At 60.8% G+C, this 20,815-nt stretch overlaps 9 protein-coding genes and 1 non-coding gene across 11 annotated transcripts; 6 read left to right on the top strand and 4 right to left on the bottom strand.

The window, feature by feature from the left end:
* Window positions 1-382: 382 nt before the first annotated feature.
* Window positions 383-1,901, top strand: GGTG_01670 (3-oxoacyl-[acyl-carrier-protein] synthase 2; the record flags this gene model as incomplete). The annotated part of the gene is made up of 3 exons (XM_009219438.1): window positions 383-844; window positions 957-1,664; window positions 1,740-1,901. 3 exons carry the CDS (start codon window positions 383-385, stop codon window positions 1,899-1,901), a joined length of 1,332 nt encoding a protein of 443 aa, XP_009217702.1.
* A 228-nt stretch (window positions 1,902-2,129) lies between these two features.
* On the top strand, window positions 2,130-3,862 carry GGTG_01669 (hypothetical protein). Its single transcript, XM_009219437.1, has 2 exons — window positions 2,130-2,727; window positions 2,825-3,862. Exons 1-2 carry the CDS (start codon window positions 2,283-2,285, stop codon window positions 3,391-3,393), a joined length of 1,014 nt encoding a protein of 337 aa, XP_009217701.1. The 5' UTR covers window positions 2,130-2,282; the 3' UTR covers window positions 3,394-3,862.
* Window positions 3,647-4,724, bottom strand: GGTG_01668 (dihydrofolate reductase). The gene has a single exon (XM_009219436.1). It carries the CDS (start codon window positions 4,637-4,639, stop codon window positions 3,848-3,850), a length of 792 nt encoding a protein of 263 aa, XP_009217700.1. The 5' UTR covers window positions 4,640-4,724; the 3' UTR covers window positions 3,647-3,847.
* Window positions 4,725-4,855: 131 nt separating this feature from the next.
* GGTG_01667 (hypothetical protein) lies at window positions 4,856-9,480 on the bottom strand. Its single transcript, XM_009219435.1, has 4 exons — window positions 8,940-9,480; window positions 8,727-8,835; window positions 5,795-8,655; window positions 4,856-5,695 (listed from the first exon to the last, which is right to left on the bottom strand). Exons 1-4 carry the CDS (start codon window positions 8,952-8,954, stop codon window positions 5,021-5,023), a joined length of 3,660 nt encoding a protein of 1,219 aa, XP_009217699.1. The 5' UTR covers window positions 8,955-9,480; the 3' UTR covers window positions 4,856-5,020.
* Window positions 9,481-9,887: 407 nt separating this feature from the next.
* Window positions 9,888-12,726, top strand: GGTG_01666 (hypothetical protein). The gene is made up of 2 exons (XM_009219434.1): window positions 9,888-10,280; window positions 10,355-12,726. The coding sequence occupies exons 1-2, from the start codon at window positions 9,942-9,944 to the stop codon at window positions 12,431-12,433; spliced, it is 2,418 nt and encodes an 805-aa protein (XP_009217698.1). The 5' UTR covers window positions 9,888-9,941; the 3' UTR covers window positions 12,434-12,726.
* GGTG_01665 (hypothetical protein) lies at window positions 12,364-14,757 on the bottom strand. Its single transcript, XM_009219433.1, has one exon. The coding sequence runs from the start codon at window positions 14,170-14,172 to the stop codon at window positions 13,267-13,269; it is 906 nt and encodes a 301-aa protein (XP_009217697.1). The 5' UTR covers window positions 14,173-14,757; the 3' UTR covers window positions 12,364-13,266.
* Window positions 14,758-14,869: 112 nt separating this feature from the next.
* GGTG_01664 (hypothetical protein) lies at window positions 14,870-16,400 on the top strand. Its single transcript, XM_009219432.1, has 3 exons — window positions 14,870-15,155; window positions 15,249-15,809; window positions 15,896-16,400. Exons 1-3 carry the CDS (start codon window positions 15,010-15,012, stop codon window positions 16,188-16,190), a joined length of 1,002 nt encoding a protein of 333 aa, XP_009217696.1. The 5' UTR covers window positions 14,870-15,009; the 3' UTR covers window positions 16,191-16,400.
* GGTG_01663 (hypothetical protein) lies at window positions 16,289-18,066 on the bottom strand (the record flags this gene model as incomplete). Its single annotated transcript, XM_009219431.1, has 2 exons — window positions 16,726-18,066; window positions 16,289-16,415 (listed from the first exon to the last, which is right to left on the bottom strand). The coding sequence occupies exons 1-2, from the start codon at window positions 16,914-16,916 to the stop codon at window positions 16,289-16,291; spliced, it is 318 nt and encodes a 105-aa protein (XP_009217695.1). The 5' UTR covers window positions 16,917-18,066.
* On the top strand, window positions 16,545-16,618 carry GGTG_20014. Its single transcript has one exon. It is a non-coding gene; the product is annotated as a tRNA-Val (tRNA).
* On the top strand, window positions 18,018-20,760 carry GGTG_01662 (the record flags this gene model as incomplete). 2 transcript variants are annotated; one of them, XM_009219430.1, is made up of 3 exons in its annotated part: window positions 19,650-19,961; window positions 20,046-20,249; window positions 20,349-20,489. In XM_009219430.1, 3 exons carry the CDS (start codon window positions 19,650-19,652, stop codon window positions 20,487-20,489), a joined length of 657 nt encoding a protein of 218 aa, XP_009217694.1. The 2 variants fall into 2 exon arrangements, with proteins under 2 accessions (XP_009217693.1, XP_009217694.1); XM_009219429.1 differs by having other exon boundaries at window positions 18,018-20,249; window positions 20,349-20,760.
* Between the last annotated feature and the right edge of the window lie 55 nt (window positions 20,761-20,815).

Here is a 20,815-nt window from a genome sequence, read left to right as displayed (position 1 = left end):
GGGTCCAAGCATGCTTTCACGCTTCCAATTCGGTCCATTTGATCGAGGGAAGTTCCATGCCAGTGGGCCCAGCGCGCTAATCCCAGAACGGCACAAAGCTACCAGGTACTGTGGGAACTGTGGGTACCGCTTCCAACCGATTGACCTCGATAACTCTGCAGGGTCTAAAGCTCGATTGGCCTGTGCCCTAACTTTGACTCGAGTCGACGGCCACAGATGGTACCTGCTTCGCGAGCGAGACACATCCCTCCTCCAAACACCCCTCGCGAGCACCCCCCTGCGAACGCAAACATCGCTGTGTTGACTGCATTGATCACGTCATGAGCCCACGTCGAGGTGACGGCTTCTGCTAACATCGAGAACGCGTGGTTTCTTTAGGGACATGTCCCTCCGCCGCGTCGTCGTCACGGGAATCGGCGCCGTCACCCCTCTTGGCGTCGGCGCCCGTCGATGCTGGCGGGGTGTGCTCGCTGGGGAGTCTGGCATCCAGAGTATATCCCATTTCGAGCCACGCAGCAAATGGAAGGACATTCCCAGCACTGTCGCCGGCCTCGTCCCGACGGCCCCTGCCCTGGATGGGAATGGGAGCCATGGCGGGGCCGGTGGCCACCAAACAGGTGAGCTGTCCGGGCTTTGGCGCCCGTCGGACTGGCTGGAGGCGTCCGACCAGCGTCGCATGTCCACCTTTTGCCAGTACGCTGTCGCGGCCGCCGAGATGGCCCTCAACGACGCTGGCTGGAGGCCGACGGCGCAGGACGATCTGGAGGCCACGGGGGTTTGTCTGGGCAGCGGCATAGGGAACCTCGACGATATTTATAGCACCAGTCTCGCATTTGAAAAAGACGTGAGATTCACCGCAGTGAACGAACATGTGGGCAGCGATGAAGAGGGCGTCAAAGCGAGAAGAGGAGATGCTGAGACCGTTTGCACTGATCTTCGCACCCGCCGATCCGTAGGGCTACAGGAAGGTGTCTCCGCTCTTCGCGCCCAAGATTCTGATAAACCTCGCAGCCGGCCATGTGGCCATGCGGCATGGCTTCCAAGGCCCCAACCACACGGCCACGACGGCCTGCACCACGGGCGCGCACTCGATCGGCGACGCCGCCCGCTTCGTCGCCTTTGGGGACGCCGACGTCATGGTCGCCGGCGGCTCCGAGTCGTGCATCCACCCGCTGGCCTTTGCCGCCTTTGCCCGCTCGCGCTCGCTCTCGACGGCGGGCGCCGGCTGCCGGCCCTTTGACGCCTCGCGCGACGGCTTCGTCATGGCCGAGGGCGCCGCCGTCGTCGTGCTCGAGGAGCTGGAACACGCGCGCGCGCGCGGCGCCGACATCCTGGCCGAGCTGCGCGGGTACGGCTGCAGCGGCGACGCCCACCACATGACGGCGCCGCGACCCGACGGCTCGGGCGCACTGCTGGCAATGCGCAGGGCGCTGCGCGCCGCCGGCATCCGCCCCACGGCCGTCGACTACTTCAACGCCCACGCCACCGGCACCCGCATCGGGGACGCCGCTGAGGTCGCCGCCATCCGCACCCTCATGCTCGGCGAGGACGGCGTCGAGAGGGAGTCCCAGGTTACCGTGAGTGGCACAAAGGGCTCGACCGGCCACCTCCTTGGTGCCGCTGGCGCCGTCGAGTCGGTGTTTTCCATCCTGGCCGTTGCAGAGGTGAGTGACGGCAGCCCCTGTTTGCCTCGCCGCCGCACATGTGGGGAGCCAGCAACATCTGACCCAGAAACGTAGGATCGCGTGCCTCCGACCTTGGGTCTGGACACACCAGATGTGGGAGCCGACTTCAACTTTGTGCCAAACATGGCACAGGATAAAAAGGTCAACGTGGTGGTTTCGAACAGTTTTGGTTTTGGAGGAACGAACGCATCACTTGTCTTTTCCAAGTTGAAATAAAACAGCATGTATCCAACGTATATAAAACCTCGATATTGTATAAACATATGGCATGGCTCTATTTCCAACTAATCTCTGACAGACGGCATCCGGGGTTGTCGGCTTCACTTCTCCATCCCTTGTTATCATATCAGCTTGCCAGGGTTAGGGTCCTTTGCCCCTCTCAGCCAATCGCCAATCGAAACACGTGCAAACGTGATGGCGTTGTTTGCTCAGTGGGGGGTCCCCGCCTGAATTGCAGATTTCCAGGCGGTCGGGTGGGATGTGAGAATTGATACTGGCAGAAACATGGTGACGCCCTGAAACCGCACTCCCAACCGTGGGACGCTGTTGACCTCGACTCCCTGCTCCCACCACCACCGCACGATCCCGGTGCCGCAAATGGCATCTCTTTGGAGTTGCAGGGCCGTGCCGCCGAGCCTTGGGCCCCTCTCCGCCCGTCGCTGCCAGCAGGCCAGCAGAGGCGCAGCAACCGCCGCGGCAGCAGCAGCACACGCATCACAGACGAGACAGGGGGCAGCACCGAGGACATGGCCGGCGGCACACGCACCCCGACGGTCCCTGCACGGTACGGCGGCCCCGCGGAAGCAAAAGCTGCCAGAGGACACGGCGAGCATGCAAAAGATCATCCTGCGCGCGGCCGAGAAGAGGAAGGGGTCAAACATGGTCGGCGCATACGACACCTACGTCCACGTCCAGGACACGCACAAGTTCTTCTCGGCCCGCGCCGCCTACACCATCTCGCCCGAGGCGCGCAAGAAGGACACGATCCGGAGGACAGAGGACGGCGAGGAGATTGGAGTGGGGGGCGGGCCGTGGCATCAGGGTCAGTCATTTCTCTGCCCGTCCTGAGGTCCCTGCTTACATATAGCACTGTTGTGCTGCATCGCCGGCCCACTGACACCGTCCCGCGCCCACCGCAGACCTCGGCCTCCTCCCGACCTTTAGCACCTGGGCGCAAGTGACGATGCTGCACATGTACCTCGCCATCGTGCGGTTCCGGTGCCTGGACAAGGAGCAGTACCAGAACGTGCAGAAGCAGCTCGTAGACGCCTTCTTCTACGAGGCCGAGGAGCGCATGGACGTGCAGCACGGCCTGTCGTCGCGCTCGCTGCGCCAGCACCACCTCAAGGACCTGTTCCTGGCCTGGCGCGGCCTCGTGCTCGCCTACGACGAGGGCATGGTCCGCGGCGACGCCGTCCTGGCCGCCGCCGTCTGGCGCAACCTCTTCAAGGCCCGCCCCGAGCCCGAGCTGGACCTGCGCCGCCTCGCCGCCGTCGTCGCCTGGATGCGCGCCACCGTCTTCCGCCTCGACCACGTCCCCGACTCCGACGTCGTCGCCCGCGCCACCTCGGCCTTTGAGGCCTCGCCCGCCGCCGAGCTGCCCTTTGTCGACGTGCCCGCCAAGGAGCTCGTCGGCGTCCTCCCCGGCGGCGCTGCTGCCAAGCCCGGCGCGAAAAGCCCTGCTGCCAGGGCTGCTGGGACCGCGTGATGTTTGATTGCCCATGGTTCACATGAGCAAGAGCTTTTGCTTCTTCTTTTCCCCGTCTCGTCTCGGCCGCTTCGGGGCATATAAGCACAGTCTATGCTGCAGATGCCCTTTATTGGTCAATGTAAAATCACCCATGTCTTGTACATAATGGATATGAAAAAAAGCTTGTAGGATGTACCCCAGCATATACCCACTCGAGGTATAAGGCAGTTGGCGTACACCGGAGCTGGGGAGGGGCAAGGGGAAAAAAAGGCAGGCTGGCGTTTTTCTTTTTTTGTCTAGGTGAGGATGATCCCGGGGCTACCTAGGCAGGCTTGCAGGAAGGTCAAACACATGGGGGGACCAGGCTGTTATGATATCCATCTCCACGAAACCACATCGGTATAGAGAAAAATCCGGAAAATGGCCGCCGTTGCCCGCAGAGACTACAGTGATCCGATCCACCACCACCGGCCTATGTCGCCTCGGCCACCTCCCTCTCCCACATCTGAAACTCGTACGACGTCCCGTTCTCCTCCTGCACGCCCTCGGGCACCGCCTCGCCCGCCCAGGCGTCGAGCCGCTCTTTGGGCGCCCTCCTCCACTCGCCGCCGCCGCCGCCGCCGCCCTCGGCCGCCGCCCCCAGCCTGAGCGACGACAGGGTCGTGTCGCACTCAAAGTCGGTCAGGATGCTGGTGAGCAGCACGCGCCGCACCGTCGCCGCGGGGGGTTCCAGCGCCAGCGCCGCGTCGTAGATCTGCGCCCCGCCAATGACGAAGACGCGGCCCAGGGGCGGCCGCCGCTGGCGGGCCAGGTACTCGAGCGCCTCGGGCAGCGAGCGGGCGTGGACGACGGGCGATTCCCCATCCCCATCCCCATCCCCATCCTCCTCACCATCCTTTCCCTGCCCCACACTGTTGAGCGGCGGCGGCGCGGCCCGGCTGAGCACGACGTTGAGGCGGCCCTTGAGCGGGCGGAAGCGGGGCGGGATGCTGTCCCAGGTCCGGCGGCCCATGACGACGGCGTTGACGGCGTTGACGGCTCCGGGCGGCGCGCGCTTGGTGACGCGCGCAAAGTAGGCCATCTCCCGCCTGAGCCCCGTCCACGGCAGCGCGCCGGCGAGCCCGATGCCCATGGTGCGCGTGGCCGCAACGATCAGCGTCAGGTCCATCGCGTCGTCGTCGGGGTTCGCCGCTGCTGGTTCTGCTATTGCTGTTGTTGCTACTGCTGATACTGTGTCTACGCCGGCGTCTGTCGGGGCTGCCATGGTTCAGTCCGGCTACCAAAGTTAGAGCACCAATAGTAGGTAGGAGGTGGTGGTGGATTTTCCCGGCGGATGCAGTGAGAAAATTCACAATTGGCGCTTGAATGACGTTGCGATGCCCAGAATCCGAAAACAAAACAAAACCAAGGTCCCCCACGCTCAGCGCTCAGTGCGACAACCAAAAGACTGCCCAACATCACATCGCCCGATTCGTGCTGATTCCCCCAAGTGTCAGTATTATTAGATGTATATGCATATATATCCATTCTAACCGCCCCGGCTTCCAACAAAAAGAACAGAAGATGAATACACTTGGTCAAAGAAGATGGAGAGCTCAAGCGGACAACAGGCGGCGCCGGCAGAAAGCAGAAATCCCAAAGCACATCAGAGGAGGTAACCCCCGTTGCCGACGCAGCTCCAGCGCCGCACGCCAAAGCCCTCCTCGAGCTCTACACACCACCACAGCACCTCCCTGGCCTTGTCAAGCTGCCCGCTCTCCTCGTGCGCCCGCGCGAGCGCGAACCACGCCTCCGAGTTGTTCCAACCCGACCCAAGCTTGGTCAGCCCAGACAGCATCGCGTACGCCCGGTCACGCGCCGCCAGCCGGTCCACCATCGGGAGCGACGTTGCTTTGTACGGCGGCACAAGCTCGTTTCCTTCTCCGGCCGCCGCCGCCGCCGACACTTCTGACACGCCGCCAGGAGACGAGGCGTAGTCGCTGTTCCCTTTGCCTCGCCCGGGCCGCCCATTGGCTTTGCGTGTTGCCGTAGCCTCATTCAGCCCTAGGGCCGCTGACGGGAGCGCAGGCTTACCTGCCGGCTTGGGGTAAATGGCGGACTCGGCAGAGTGCGTCACCGTCTCCGCCCCAGCCGCCGACGTGCCTACGAGTTGTAGGGGTGGCACAACCGGCGGCGGAGGGAGCTTCTCGCTATAAATATCCAAAAGAATGTTTGAAAGACCCACGATGGCGCCGGGGTGGTCGGGAAAGTGTGTCAGCGCCGACTCGAAGCCTGAGCGGGCCGAATAAGGCACGTCCCGTGCGACGTCGAGGCTACCCATCTGATAGTATAACCATTCTCTTTAGCAGCTTTCACACAGGATGGCCTAGGCAGGCCCCCCACGCAACCGGAAGGGGGGTCGGGGATTTATACTACTCACCTCAGCCCAGACATCAGCCCACAGCTCGTCAATGCTCTTGGTGTTTGCCCAGCCAACATCGTTGGCTGAAGTTGGGGCGCCATTCTTGTTGGCTTCAGCCTCGAGGGCCTGCACCAGCCTCTGCGCCTCGGCGATGGCGGCCTTGGCGTCATCGTAGAGAGTCGCGCGCCGGTAGAAGCCTGCGATCATTAGCCAGACCTTGACCAGAACGGTGCCCCTCCGTCGCTGCTCGTGCGCCCTGGGGAACTGAACCAGGGGCAGCAGCTTTGAGCTGTACTCCAACGAGCCCCTTGGTAGAGCCGAGAAGTCGTCGCCCGACAGCCGCGATCCTCTGGGGGATGATGCGAAGGACTCTGTCTGGGAGAAGGTCCGGGTCAGGGAGACGGGCGGACCGCCGATCGAGGGCGAACGCTTCATTGCCGCGGAAAAGAAGTCTATCCCCGAGCCGCCCTCGATCGGGGTGAAGTAGTTCTCGCCGTCAACGACGGTGGCCTGAGGCGCTATGGGTCCGACGCTGGAAGCACGCCTGCGGCTGGCGACGCTGTTCTCTCTCTTACGAAGGCTGTTGTGCCGCTTGCCGGACTGGCTCCTCTTTCGCCCGCCCGCCATGGCCCCGTTCTCCTCTGTCACCTGGATGGTTGGCGCTCCCAGGCTGGCCACAGTCTGCATCGTCTGGGGCCGTGACGATTTGTCGGGCCGCCCTTCGCTCGCTGGCGCTGACGCCTGACGCGTGCCCGGCCGCCCAGCCCTCTCGCCCCTGCCAAATATGCTGCCTCTGAGACTACGGATAGTCCCAGACGAGCTCTTGGGGATCTCCTGCACCTTCAGCGTGTCCTGGGCCGGTTTCGGCTCTGCACTGCCAAACAGCCTGTTGAAGAGGCTCAACAGCTCCAGGCTGGCGTTGACCGCAACCTTGGGGCCCTCGAGGAGCTCCACAAGCGCCAGCTGGGTCATCTTGACCTCCAGCACGCTCTCCTTCTCAAAGTCGTCCATGTCATCCACGAGCCCCCTCCCGAACTCGGACCCGCCGTCCTGCCCTGCCTCGGCCTCGTTAAGATGATCGCTGCGGAACACGTTGTGGCTACCAAAGAGCACTGCGGGATCCTGAAACTGCTCAAATGCACCCTCGCAGGCACGGGCGGCTAGAACAAAATCCTGACGAGCACTCAGCAGTAGCGAGAGCAGGTGCCATATAGGAATCAGGGCTCTTTCTCTCCAGTGAGGTCCGTTCTGCAGGTCGTGTTCCGTGCTCGAGGACTTGCCGAGGAGCAGCGCCGTCTTGGCCAGCTCGATCGCCGGCGACAGTTCCCTCTTCTCAGCAAGCAGGACGCTGAGCGCAAACACGCTCCTGACATCACTCGATCGAGCAAGGTCCGGAGACAGCGACTTCTTCAAGGCGGCAATAGCCTTGCTCTGTATGTCACCCCTGGTCGAGGAATCGTACGTCATCCGGGCCCACTGCGCGTTGGCCAGGCCGACAGCCTGCCAGGCGAGGGCGATGATCCTTGGCGGCACCTTCTCCCCGACGGCACCCACGGCGCTCTCATCCTCGCGGAGAGGACTCGCCGAGTCGCGTGGGGTGGGGGTTGGCGCCTTGCTTACAATTTCTTCCAACTCTGCGGCCAGATCCTTGGCCTTCTCAGCAGCCCGTCTGTGGCCGTACCGACAAAGGGTGGCGATGCAGGCGGAAATTGTTTCGAGTGCCGTCGACTCGTCGTCAAGGCTAGGCTCGACGTGTCCGGACTTCTGCACCCGTGCTTTCCCTTTCTTGACCAGTTCCAGATATGAGTCGAAGGCCTTGAAGGCAAGGTCGAACTCTGCGACGGCGACGTGGACCGTGAAAAGGCCGCGCAGTATTGCCGTCGAGTGGTACGTCTTCATGGATGCCCGGTAGAGAATGTCCAGCAGCCCGCGACTGAGCGCCTCTCTTCCACCAGGGCCCAGGTCATGCTCCCGCCAGCCACGTCCGCACAAGATGGCCCAGTTCTGCACAGCCAACCTTGCAAACTCTTCGATCTCCTCCCTCTCCTCGTCGGCTCTGGGGAACTCCGTCTCGTTGAGGAGCAGGGCCTCGTACGTCGTCTCGACCCTCTTGAGCTCAGCCCTGAGCTGGCTCCGTGCGGACGGCTCGTTTGAAGTCGGCGCAACGTGGCCCGTGGGGAACAGGAGGTCCGCCTCAACGATCGCTGACAGGGCGGTATAGTATTGGCACCATATCTCGCGTCGGGGCACGGAGCCGCGGAAGCCAAAGCCGCCCGCGATCGGGATGCCCTTGGTCACCTCCCAGTACCTCGCCCAGGATCGGAAGCTGGCCAGTGAGTTGGGGTCGTCCAGAGTGCTCTCGCCCCTCTCGAGGGTATGGCTAAACAGCATGCAGAACTCGGTCAGGAACAGCTCTGACCAGTACCGCATCTGCTTGCGGGAGCGCTGGCTGGACCAGTCGGTGGAGAGCGAGGGGATGCCGCCCCTGAAGACGCGCAGGGCATCGAGACGGTTCCCATTGCGGGCCAGGCAGTTCGCCCTCAGATAGGCCGATTTTAGAGCACACACGCGCGTCCACTCGCTAGCCTGGGCCTCGGCCTCGGCAGGGTTTGGATCGGCCTCGAGGCCCTCGGGCAGGCGGGCCAGGGCTTGGTTGTAATCGCCGGCGACCCAATGCAACCAGCCGGCGCACACCCGGGCCTGGAACTGATCCTCGGAGCTTCCCGTCTCTTCGTCGATGACGGCCACAAGCTTGGGCAGATGGCTGTTGACATCGGTGTCTCCGACGGCGTTGGCGGCGGCGGAAGGGTGGTCGGCGGGCAACGTCTTGTCCGAACTCTTCTCGACGGCGCATTCGGTCTCGGCAGTCAGGGTCAGGCCTTCAAGCGGCTTTGTCAGTCCAGGAGGCGGCAGCGAAGCGACGAGCGAAGGGGGGTCGAAGCAGCCGTACAAGTCTTGTCTGGGGCATGCTTCCGCACTTTGCGGACCAGCTCCGGGACCACGCCCCAGTTGCCCTCGCAGCGAGCATCGTGCAGTTGTTGGATATAACCGGCGGCTTTCTGTGCGGAAGAACGGCGCAGGGCGCCCAAGGTCAGCGGGCAGGTTCTCAGGCGTCGCATCACGGCGGCGTTGCTGGGCTTCTCCTCGAGGGGCGGGCGCTTACACTCATGGAACTCATGGTGTCTGTCTCGCTGCTGCAAGAAGCGGCAACCCAAGTACGGGAGCTGGGTCAGGGGTAACGAGGTAGGCACAAAGGGAACAAAAGCAGACTCGATGCGCCCTGCAACTACCGCATTGTCGACGGGCAGATGTGTGGGAAGGTTCAAGCGGGCGAGGGTTGTCGAGGTTGGGCTTGGGCGGACAGCACTTTCGGTTCTTGGGGCCAGCAGGCGAGCGGCGCTGGTTCAATGGATATCAATCAAATTGCGGTCGTCGTCAGGCCAAGCCAGTAACCCAGGCAGGGCCAGGTGGGCGGGTGGAGGCGGTGTAAGGGACCCGAAGGAGGGCCCTAAAGAAGCACGCGGGTGCTGTGCTGTCCTGGGCTGTCGGCGACTGAGCTGGCACTGGCAGAAGGGGTTGTATGCAGGCTCCGCGACGAGGTCTCAATCAAACCCAAATAATAATTACAATCAACGCTGCCACTCCTACGATTGGACTCTGGACGCGCCAATGGTGGGATGGAAAGGGGCGCTGACGTCCTGCCAATAAATTCAGCTGCAGGGGTTGCGGAGCTCCCAAATCGACATGGAAGCACGCTTGTGATTTTCCTTGAGTCCACAGGAGTGGGCCTGACACGGGAAGACACCGCGCACGAGCCAATTATTGATCCCGACAGCCTCGTGAAGAAGTCGCTGATACAATTTCGTGGCTTTTCATCGCACGTCGGTGGTTCAAATAGAACGGGATAATATCTCTATACACCATGTCAATTGATGTAGCGCGATACAAATGATACATATTATTATAGTCTTCCAGCTGGCTGTTGAAAACTTGTCGTGATACTCATCCAAAAACGCCTTTCATAGCTAACTAGGTGGATCGGGGTGCCCAAAGAGGAAGGGGGAAAACAATTGAGAAAAAAAAAATGCGTCCAGCCTCTGCTCTCGTACAACTCTCAACACCAAAGGCTCTTACCAATCAATCAAAGGGAGCAATATACGTCAATATGGCTCTCGCAACCCCCGATCTTCGGGTAGTCTGCCGAAAACTCGTGTCGACTCCCGCAGACGATCTCCTCAGGGTGTGCCCAAGCCTGGTGAACCATGTCCTTCGCTGCGGCCGTTCACTGTCTGCACCAACCGAGGCGCGGCCCAAGGACGGCGGAAATGAGGCCGCCATGCTTGTCCACAAGCTCAAAACTCACATCACCACTTTGCTGAACGGAAGGACTCCGGCCAGCCGCTTCGCCGGCATGGTCCTGGTCAAGGCTGTGGTGGACGTCGGTGGTTGGGAGTGCTTGAGGACGGCCGAGCCGTGGGTTCGCGGACTGCTATCCATGCTCCAGGTGAATGCCTCCCCCATCTTGCCCATCTTTCCAAGTACCTGGCGAGGTGCCCGTCCGCTGACACGCCCTCCCAGAAACCTGACCCCATGTCGTCAAAGGAACTTTGTGTTGTCACGCTGGTCAGGATATATACTCTTCTCCACGAGTACCCAACCCTGATCCGCGAGATGGCGACGCCTACCCTTCCTACCTTTGCGACCGCGTGTCTCCAGCTCCTAAAGCCGCCGTCGTCCGCCAAATCGCCCAAGGCGTCGGCGGGCTTGGCCGAAACGGTCATCTGTGCACTTACCACCATCGTGCCCTTGTTCCCCACCACCCTCCGCCCCTTTAATGGGCAGATCCGGGCAGCCGTCCGCTCGTATGTGGCCCCGACCATGTCGGACCCAGAGCTGGTGCCCCAAAGTCTAAGGGAGTGCTCCCGGCGTCTGATGCTCGCCCTGCACCATACGGCCCCGAAGAGCACTCACTCGGACGAGTGGGCGAGCCTCCTGACCGGCTGGCTCAAGGACTCGCACGCCACCGCCGATCAGATCTTCCGTGCCGTCCAAGAGTCATGGGAGCCTCCTTCGGGCCACACAGCCCGGGACATTCCAACCGACGACGAGCCCCAGGGAGGAGGAAAGCTGCCCAACGAGTTACCCCCCTGGGCGGGCGTGGACGCCGGAGCCCAGAGGCTCCGGGGCCTGCTCGAGGCCATGTCGGACTGTGTCGGCACTTCCTCCAAGTCATCTGTGCCTCTCCCAGTCGCCGGCCTGACCGACCTCGTCTCGAGGATTCTTCTTGTCCTGCCTCCTCCTCCCGGAGTCGCCGATCGGGATCTCACAATGCAGCTCAACCCCAGTATCGGGCGTGAGGAGAGGGACGAGCTGTGGAGCGTCCTGCCACAACTGCACATCGCATCCCTCCAACTCGTGCGCAGTCTCGCGCAAAGACTCGGACGTAATCTGCTGCCGCTATCCTGGGAACTTCTCGACCAGGCCGTCCGCGTGCTCGCCACGTATCCGCAGCTGACCGAGGCGCGCCATGCAGTGTTTGCCCTGGTGCGGGATCTCCTGCCCATCTGTGGCCCGACCCTCCCCAGGATATCAGTCGACTCGCTCGCTCCCGCCCTCCACGCTTGCTGCCACGACCTGCTGGTCGCGTCCGGCTTCGCGCAGGACGAGGCCCAGGACAAGCAGGCCAAGGCAAATGGCACCAAGACCGCCGGCGCGCAGGCGAACGCAGACCTCTTCCTGCCCAGCAAGAACACGACATCCTCCTCCTCCTCCTCCTCCTCCACGGCCGCCACTGCAACTGCGGCAGGGCGGCGGCGGAGCCCCTCCGGGCCGGGCGCGGACCACCTCGCCGCGGCCGAGGCGCTGCTCGAGGCCGCCCTGTCGTGCCTGCCGCAGCAGCACCTCAAGAAGGCCGAGCGCGCGCTCCTCGACCGCACCGCCATCCTGTGCCGCAGCAGGGCCGCCATGCTTGCCGGCGTGCTGAACCCCTACGTAGACAGGAGCGGCCGCGCCTTTGCGAACACGTACCCGTTCCTGGCCCGCCAGTACCCGGGGGACGCGGGCGTGGAGCTGCTCCGGACGAACCTGCGCGCGAAGCCGCACCACTTCGGCAGCGTCGCCTTCGACGGCGTCCGTGGGGGCGGCGGCGGCGGCGGCGGCGAGGAGGGAGGGGAGGCCGAGAACGATGCCGCCGACCGCGAACTCGGCGGCGACAGCATCACGGCGAGATCCACGCTGACCGTCTTCCGGAGCCAAGATCTCGGCGGCGCTGCTGCTGCCGCCGCCGAAACGACAGACTCCGGCGCCGAAACAGCTGCCGTAGGCGGCTTCTCTCGCTACTTTGAGAGCGGCAAGATGGAAGTGGACGGCGAGGCCTCGGATCTCCCGAGCGCCCAGCCCGCCGACGAGGCGCCCTTCGTGCCCCTGGTGCTCAAGCGCAAGAGCGTCGACGAAGACGGGGACGAGCCGGCGGGTGCGCCCGCGAAGCGCCAGGACAAGGGGAAGTCGGCACCGGCGGCCGCGCCTTCGCCGCCGCCGCAGACAGGTGGTGATGCAAGCGATAGCGATGACGAAAGCGTCCATCTAGAGATGGTTCTCGACGACGATGAAGAGGATGAGGACGAGGACGCGGACGCGGACGATGACGATCAGTGTTGATAAGCGATATGCGGGAACCCATTTGTTTCTCAACCGCAGTATATATGTCTACATAACACGCACAGTTGATGTCCTGTTCTCGTGTTGGTCCAGTGTTCTAACCCAGATCCGCGCCCCGTCAAAACCCGCGCAAATGCCGTCGTCAAGCCGATGCAGTCGACCTGGTAGATCCAAGGAGATCCAAGAAGATCCAAGGACTATGCCATCCAACCCGCCATTAGAATAGAGCCTATAAACACATCACAATTCAACAGTCCAAGCCCAGATTTTCCTCTCCAAAAGCCGCCTTGCCATCCTGTACCAATGGAAGAAAAGGCAAGGGGAAGAAGGATGGAACAGGAAAGCAGGCAAGATAAAAGCGCAAATAAGACAAGACAAACGAAGAGGGCAGCTCCATGACAACCGTGATGCCCTTGGGTAAAGATCGCATGCGAGAAGGCAACCTCATGAGAACCGCAAGTCCCTTCTGTAAAAAGACAAGAGAGAAGAAGGCAGCTCCATGAAAACCGTGAGGCTCTTCTGTAAATACCGCATGCGAGAAGAAGGCAACTCCATGAAACCCGTGAGTCTCTTCTGTAAAAAGACAATGCAAGGAAGAAGGCAGCTTCATGACAACCGTGAGGCCCTTCGGTAAAGAGGGCACGAAAGAACAAGGCAACTCCATGGTAACCGTGAGGCCCTTCTGTAAAGATCGCACGCAAAAAGAAGGCAACTCCATGAAAACCGGGAGTCTCTTCTGTGACCGTTGCGCGGCTGGAACGAGTAACCAACCACCACAGGGGGAAGAAAGGGACAGTAGGGAAGAACAGAGGCAGGCCGCGAGACAGACCCGATCAGTCCCTCAGCCAAGCCCTCCTCTTCTCGTCCTTCTTGGCTTTGCGCTTCTCCTTGTAGTGCTTCACCTCGCTCCTGGTGAGGCGCTTGCCGGCGCGCTCGGCCTTGAGGCTCCTTCCGTCGTGGGCGTTTGCGGCCGAGTCGACGTCGAAGAAGCTGTTCATCTGACGCCGCGCTCTGCCCTCGTCGCCGTGCCAGTCCGCGCCCTGGTCTGACCGCTGAGGCTGGCCGGTCACGCGATTGAACGTGACGCCAGCCAGCAGCTGGGCCGGGTCCGCCATCCCCGCCGCCACCGACGTCTCATCATCGTCCTCATCCTTGGGTCCGTGCTCTGCGTACCACGTGTCATAGTCCCCGTGGATTGCGGGGTTGTAGCCGCCGGCAACAGTGGGAAGTGGCGGCGGCGCGGGCGATTGAGGGCCCGTTGCTACATCGACCGTGACGGTGGACGCCGAAGGGGGGACACGCGGGTTATCCCAGGTGCTCTCTCCTGTCAGTGAATTGAAGAAGTAGTACCGGTTTGATCCAGCATGCCACATATAGTCCCAACCATCGCCCTGCTGGGTTTGCGGCTGCTGCTCTGGAGTGGGCTCGGCGGGCAATGGCGGCTGCGTCTCTGCAGGCTGCGAGGTGGTCGAGGTGATGGTAGGCTTGCCGTTGGTGTCGGCGGTGTCGTCTTCATCTGCTTCGCCCTCCTCCTTCGCGTCGTCTTCGGTCGTGTATCCGCCAGGCCCAGGTGATGCGACTGCGTCGGAGGCGATAGAGGCGGCAGGTCCGGCTGTGGTTTGCGTCAATTGCGACGCTGGGTTGGGCGACGCCGCTGCGTGCGCCTTGGCCGGAGCCGCGTCGCTGTCCCGCGCAGCTTCAGCGAGGGGCGCCGGCGTCGAATCCGCCGGCGAAGCCATCGCGGGTCCGGGAAGTGATCGGCTACCTAGAGGGACTGAGGAGACAAGTCTAGCACCAGGGTCATGATTGTTCAGTATCTGCGATTGCTCGCTCCGAAAAGGGATTCCAGGGGGATCCAGAAGCTGTCGGGACCGCGACCATAACTACCTGGCCTTGTAACTTGGCTGACGCGATTGCGGCGGATGTCGAGGTGGGAAATGGTGAGCCTGAGAGTGTATGGTGAAAAGAGACGGTCGCGAAAACGAGTGGGTGGGAATTGGAGGGTTGCTTTTGGGTAAGTGACGAGACTCGACGGTAGCCCCACTCATGCAGGAATCCACCTCACGATAAAGTCAGGGAAGGTACGACCGGCAGGTTAGAAGGGAAGGCATGACCGACAGGACCTAAGCACGATGGCTCAATCACATACAGCGGCAAGCACGTGCGCCAGTCAGAGGTCGATCAGCGAATCTGGAATCTGCATGGGTCTCGAGTGCCGTTTGCTAAGTGTTGGTTGTGACGAGTCCCTTGGTAATTCGCAGAGACTGGGCGCTGCAACTGTGACTGCAACTTGCCACTAAACTTTGCATCAACCTCGGTCGATACAATGCCCGCCGCTCGATGGCCAGCGACTCGAAACGCTGCCGTGATCACTGGTTCGTAATTTGGCTAGCTACCCCTCAAAACTCTATTATGCGCTCAGTCATCTATGTTGCACTGGGGTTGATGTCGTCACGGTGTCTTCTTAGAACGCCACCCTGGGTATAAAATACCAGAGCAGGTAACTTTTACACTTCCCCAGTGCACGCACTACAGAGAGAATCGGGCAGCCCGTCCGAAATACATGTTGGTTCAAAATGGGACTCCTACAAAGCCTCCTTCACATCACCAACTTCAAAAACCCCTTTTTGCGGACTCTGGTGCCGAGCGTTGGCCTCGTCTTTGCACTGCAGCTTGGCGTCGCTGGCCCCAGCATTGCGCTGCAATCGGATCGTTTCTATGAGTAGGCGCCAGCATGCAACCTCATGTTCTTGGCTCACCGTGGCTTCCAAGCACAGCAACACAGATCTTCCAGTGAGCTAAATGGCGTCTACAGTGTCTCGGGCTCCCTCACGTACTTGGCAGCCACCGCGCTGAGCCTATACCTCCCGGCCCTCCGCGCGCGCGCCGCCGCCTCCCTCGCCGGAGCCCCCAAGCCCGAGTTCCCGAGTCTGCTGGCCGCCCTCGGCGGCTCGGGCCCGCCCAGCGTCATGAACTGGCGCCAGGTCGCCCTGAGCGCCGCCATCGGCATGTGGGCCACCCGCCTGGGCTCGTACCTGTTCCAACGCATCCTCAAGGAGGGCAAGGACTCCCGCTTCGACGTCATCAAGAAGAATCCGCGCCGGTTCGTGTTCGCCTTTGTCGCCCAGGCTGTGTGGGTCACGCTGTGCTCGCTGCCCGTCCTCGCCGTGAACTCTGTCCCCGCCGCCGCCCTCGCCGCCGCCGCGCGCTCCTCCGCCTTCGGGGTCCGCGTCACTGACGTGCTCGGACTTGGACTGTTTGCCCTTGGTTTCGGATTCGAGGTCGTCGCCGACCGCCAGAAGTCGCGCTGGTTAGAGGAGAAACACAACAAGGTTCATGACGAGGCTTTCATGACACGCGGTCTGTGGTCCAAGAGGTAAGTCCGACGTCGCCTTCCATCTTTCGTCTCCTGAAGATGGCAAGGGGCCACAGAAGCTTATATGAATTACCGCGAGCCTGTAGCCAATATCCCAACTATTTTGGCGAGATCACCCTGTGGACTGGCATCGCCACGGCGGCCGCTGGAGTTCTGCGCGCACCGGCGACGCAGGCGGCCACAGGCTTGGGTGGAGGGATCGGCGGTGTGATGGCGACGACTGCTATGTCGGCTATTAGCCCTGCCTTTTCGTACTTCATCCTGACAAGGCTTTCGGGTATCCCACTCAGCGAGCGCAAGTACAACAAGCTATACGGTGATCGGAAGGACTACCAGGAGTGGAAGGCAAACACACCAAGGCTGATCCCCAAAATCGTGTAGCCTCGACTTGCAGATGGGAGATGGCAAATAAACGTGCATTTTGTGTGCTAGTTGGGCAGAATGGTAGTAGTATTTTGGTATAATACGACAGCATTAACTTACAGCCTACCCACGGATGTTTTTTTTACCGTTATCCTACTAAAATCTTTTACATTACTTACCTTTTGAATAATGCCTTTAAAGTTAAAAACTCGATAAAAATTATTTCCGGTAGGGTACTCGAACCTAAGAGTTATGATTTCGTTGGAAGGGATGGAGAGTGGTCGTGATGCTCAAGCAGACTCGTGCAATGGATGGCAGGCGGGGCAGATTTCCCACTATAAGCTCAGCAAGCCCCATCAATCTCCATCAAATGGTCCGATGGTGTAGTCGGTTATCACGTGAGCTTAACACGCTCAAGGTCCTCAGTTCGATCCTGGGTCGGATCAGTTGATTTTTGCATTTTCTCCAGTTGAAACGGTTCAACAAGCATGTTGGTTGACCTATTCATTTTTGCACCCTTCAGACGCCCAGTTTTGGAATCACTCCGGCTAACCATGTGTTTTCTCTTTTCTTGTCTTTTCCCCCTGTATTAAAGCGTTGAACCTCTGGGCGTGCGAACAAGCAAACGTTGCCGCCCTTGGCGATGATTAGCGGTGGAGCCGCCCAATAATCAGGATTTGATCCCAGTTGACAAGAAGGCGCAGCAACTTCTGACGGGTGGAGGGCCCTGGTCAGTTTCTCCATGTTTGAGGGCGTTCCAGGTCCGGCTGTGGCCCCGATCCTAGTGCTGGACTGTCCTCCTGGCTGGTATCGACCTTGGCGAGGGGGTCCACTGGCGGGGGCGAGATTAGAAAATGGGACCCGCGGGCTTCATGGTACTGGGCAGGCTTGCGCCCGCAAAGAAACGCAAATAGCACAAAGCGCTGGCTCTATAATGCTTGATATTACGTGCACAAATATAGATGTGAAGTCTTTCAGCTCGGGCTCGCTCCCGCTGCTTTTCGACGATTCTCGGGAGTCAAGCTCAGGCACAAATCTGGTTTCCCTTGTTCCCTTGTTCGAGTTGGGAGACATTGTCGCCCGTCGCTTGATATACCTACCATTGATATCAGGCGATCTCTTGGTAAGTCTCCACCCTAATCCCGCTCATGGCTTCCGCGGACCTGGATTACAATCTACGTATCTACGGTACGGAAAAGCAAGGAAATGTTGTCGTAGACGTACATCCGTGTGTGTGGTCTGTCCGTCCCGGCGTTGCATGAGATGAGGCGATCCAAAGACAAGCTTAATTTTGCGAAGCGGCAGGCAGACGCGACCTTTCGTGCGCCGTTGCTGTCAGGAAATGCCGAGATCGAAACGGATCAACGCTTCGTACCCCCTTTCACATAATCGCCTGATCCGTGTCCATTGCTGGCCGTTCCCACGCTCGATAAGAAAAAGAGAAGGAGTTGCTGGAGGGCCACAGGGACGGGGGATGCTGCTGGGGCGTGCGCGATCGCCCAGGTTTCAGTTCCTCACCCCTCCATGGCCACGCGCAGGGGCCGGTTTGAGACCCTGGGGCGCCATGTATCATCGCCGTCAAGGGCGGTGTGTTGAAATTCTCCGGTCAGAGCAGTCGAGCCAACGCCTCACCTTGGGTTCGCTTGGAGAGAGAATAAAGTAGGAAAGGGCGATCTACCGAGGAAATTGCGTGCGTTAGGCACTAAAAAGGCTTGGAGCGTGGAGTGGGAAGGGATAGGAGAGAAAAAAAAGAAAGGAAAAGAATCAAAATGTTTGGGGAGCCTGACGGGTCCTTTTGAGTCGCCGCTAGCTAGCCCCGTTTGATCGCTACCCACACGGGTTTGAGATAGAGCAAAGATGAGCGCTAGACAATGGCAGCTACTGTCTGTCAACTTGTTGACGTTTTCTGTCAGCGAACACCTTGGATCGACGCCGCAAGTCAGCACAGCTGCCACGGGAAAACAAAACGACATGCGGAACAGGTAAAACATGGCGCCACCAGCCTGTCGTCGATGGTGAGACGGGACAGGACAGGAAGGGACAGGAAGGGATGTCGGGACCGGGGGTGGTTTTTCTTCTGATTTCCGTGTTTCCACGTACGCGTGGCCACGACAAATCATCTCTTGCCAGGATGCCCATCTGTCGCCCCGACCGTCTGTGCAAGCGCCGTCCGTCCTGCATGCGGGCTCCTTCCTGCCAGCGAGTCTCATGCCCCAACTGGCGCCTGCTTTGGTCCGATCGGCCACGGGAGAGCGCCCGCAACCGTTCATTAAACGGCAATCGTCTCGTCGCCTTCTGGGGATTGGGGACTAGAAGTTCGTTTGGCTGTTTACACCGCCAAGAATGTTTCTTGGCACATCCGCCTCTCGAAACCAGGACGGACGCGGATCAGAACACCATTACTGGCAGTCATTTTTGCTCATACCATGATCCTCCCAAGAAGCAGACAGTGTGTGCGCGCTCCTTGTGGATGCTGGAAAAATATGGTCCCAAAACCGACCACCTAGCGCGGTCCCCAAAAAGCTTCCATATCGGGAGCTGGCCGCTGGGGGGTGGCGTTTACCCCTGAGGTGGCGAGCCGTAGTGGTGGGAGAACCAAGAGAGGGCACTTTCGCCGAGAGTCCCCCACGACGATCCCAGATCGAGCTCGAGGAACCACACCCACTTCCGCCCACCCTTCCTCCCGCCCTCCGCGGCAGCGTTCCCCCGGTGTCGTGTCGTCCAAACCAGGCTGCGGCCATGGCGCCCACCCATGCCAAACCGCCTTCTAGACTGTGACCGCCCCGGGCGGATTACGACTTTACAGGGGACGGCTCTACACCGTTGCGCCCCCGCGGCCGAGCGCACGTTGCCCTCCCAGCCATCTTTCCAACACGCCCCCCCTCCCGCTACTTACAGTCTGGACCGCCGCCCTAACGGATACCCAGGTATGCGACTCCGGACTGCACATACTGTACCCGGGTATTTGCCCTGTCCCGTCGCGGTTCCTGACCCCTGCTCAAGGAAGAGGGTATCAGCCTCATGTTTCCAAAAGTCTCGTCGCATGTCCTGGAAGACAGGGCCTTGGCACATAGCCATGGTCGGGCCTCCCACGCCCTCCCCGATGGGCACTCAGCACCCCCCTGCGGCCTTCACGGAGATCATCTCCAGGTGGAGAGGGCAGTCCCAACCGAAGTGAAGTCGCCGGCGGTTGGGTCTTTTCTGTATAAGAATGCTTGGCCCTTTCCCGTTTCTGTCCTGAGAAAAGGAATCCCATCTCTTCATCAGCCACCTTTCCATCCTTCCGTTTTTTACCGGTCGGGTTTCTCTCCTTTTTTCTTCACTTTCACTTCTACCATAGGCCAGTCCTATCTTTTGTCGTAGACAGATACCAGAGCTGTGCTCTATTCAAGCCTCATCGTTTCCTCTTTGAGCACTTTCGTTTCGTGATTCACCCACTTTATTTCTCTCCCTTCCTCCCCCATACCCACAGCCAAGATGAAGAGCATCGGAAACATCGCCCTCCTGCTCCTCGCAGCCACCTCCTACGTCGCCGCCATGCCGGCCGACAGGGGACTGGCCGCGCGTGACGAGCTCGCACCCGCACCACAGGCCCTTCTCCTCCGCGATGCCATTGCGGCGGCGGCGGCGGCGGCAGCAGGGGAGGCTGCTGACGAGGGCGCTGTTGTTGAGGAGTCCGCTGGCGAGAAGGCCGCCGAGAAGAACAAGGGCGCCGGGGCCGGCGCCGCTGCTGGCGGTGCCGCCGACGACGCCACCGCCCCTGCCAAGGAGAACAAGGAGGGCAAGAAAGCCGGGGCCGCTGCCGGCGGCGCCGCCGCCAACAACGGGACCGCAAATGCTGGCGGTGGCAAGAAGAATAAAGCGGGCAAGAAGAACGCCGGGGCCGCTGCCGGCGGCGCCGCCGACAACAACGGGACCGCAAATGCTGGCGGTGGCAAGAAGAAGAACAACGCCGGCGCAGGTGGCAAGGGCAACGGCGCCGGCGGCGCAGGCGGCGAGGGCAAGGGCAACGGCGCCGGCGGCGCAGGTGGCGAGGGCAAGGGCAACGGCAACGGCGCCGCCGGCCTGCTCGATCTGGTAAGTCGCAATCTCCCACTCCAACCCTCTGGGTCTGTTGCGGTGCGGAAAAAAAAACATGTTGGGTTAACCTTTTTTTTTTTTTTCATCTCGTCACAGCTCCAGGGTCTCGGTGGCAAGGGCAAGGGCAAGGACGGCGCTGCCGGTGCTGGCGGCGCCCTGGAAAGCATCCTGGCTGTTCTGAACGGCGGCGGCAAGGCCAAGGCGAGGCGCGATCTTCGCCCCGTGCGGCTCGTGTAGGCAGAGCCCTGTCTCTGGTTCTGGAGCGGAATAGATCATCTCTTTACCCTGCGCTTTTCTATGTCTTCACGGCCCAGTCAACTCGGATTCTGTCTGCTCCGTATTTCTTTGTTTTTCTCGATAGTGCGCCCTCGTGCGCTCCTTATGTCCACCTTCTTGGCCTCTTTTTTTTCTTCGTGTCAATGCCATATACTCCGTGCCTCGGAGGCAAAAAGAGAATACCCCCAAGTCATGCCGTGTGGACAGTGCAGAAATGAATCTTGTTCCTTCAGCTGCCTCGCTTTACACGTGTCAATGTCGAAGCTTCCGACCATGGAGCCCTTTTC

The sequence above is a fragment of the Gaeumannomyces tritici genome (genome assembly GCF_000145635.1).
Source record: "Gaeumannomyces tritici R3-111a-1 unplaced genomic scaffold supercont2.1, whole genome shotgun sequence".
Taxonomy (NCBI): domain Eukaryota; kingdom Fungi; phylum Ascomycota; class Sordariomycetes; order Magnaporthales; family Magnaporthaceae; genus Gaeumannomyces; species Gaeumannomyces tritici.
Note: the sequence above shows the minus strand (reverse complement) of the source record. Positions and strands in the feature narration are given on the sequence as shown.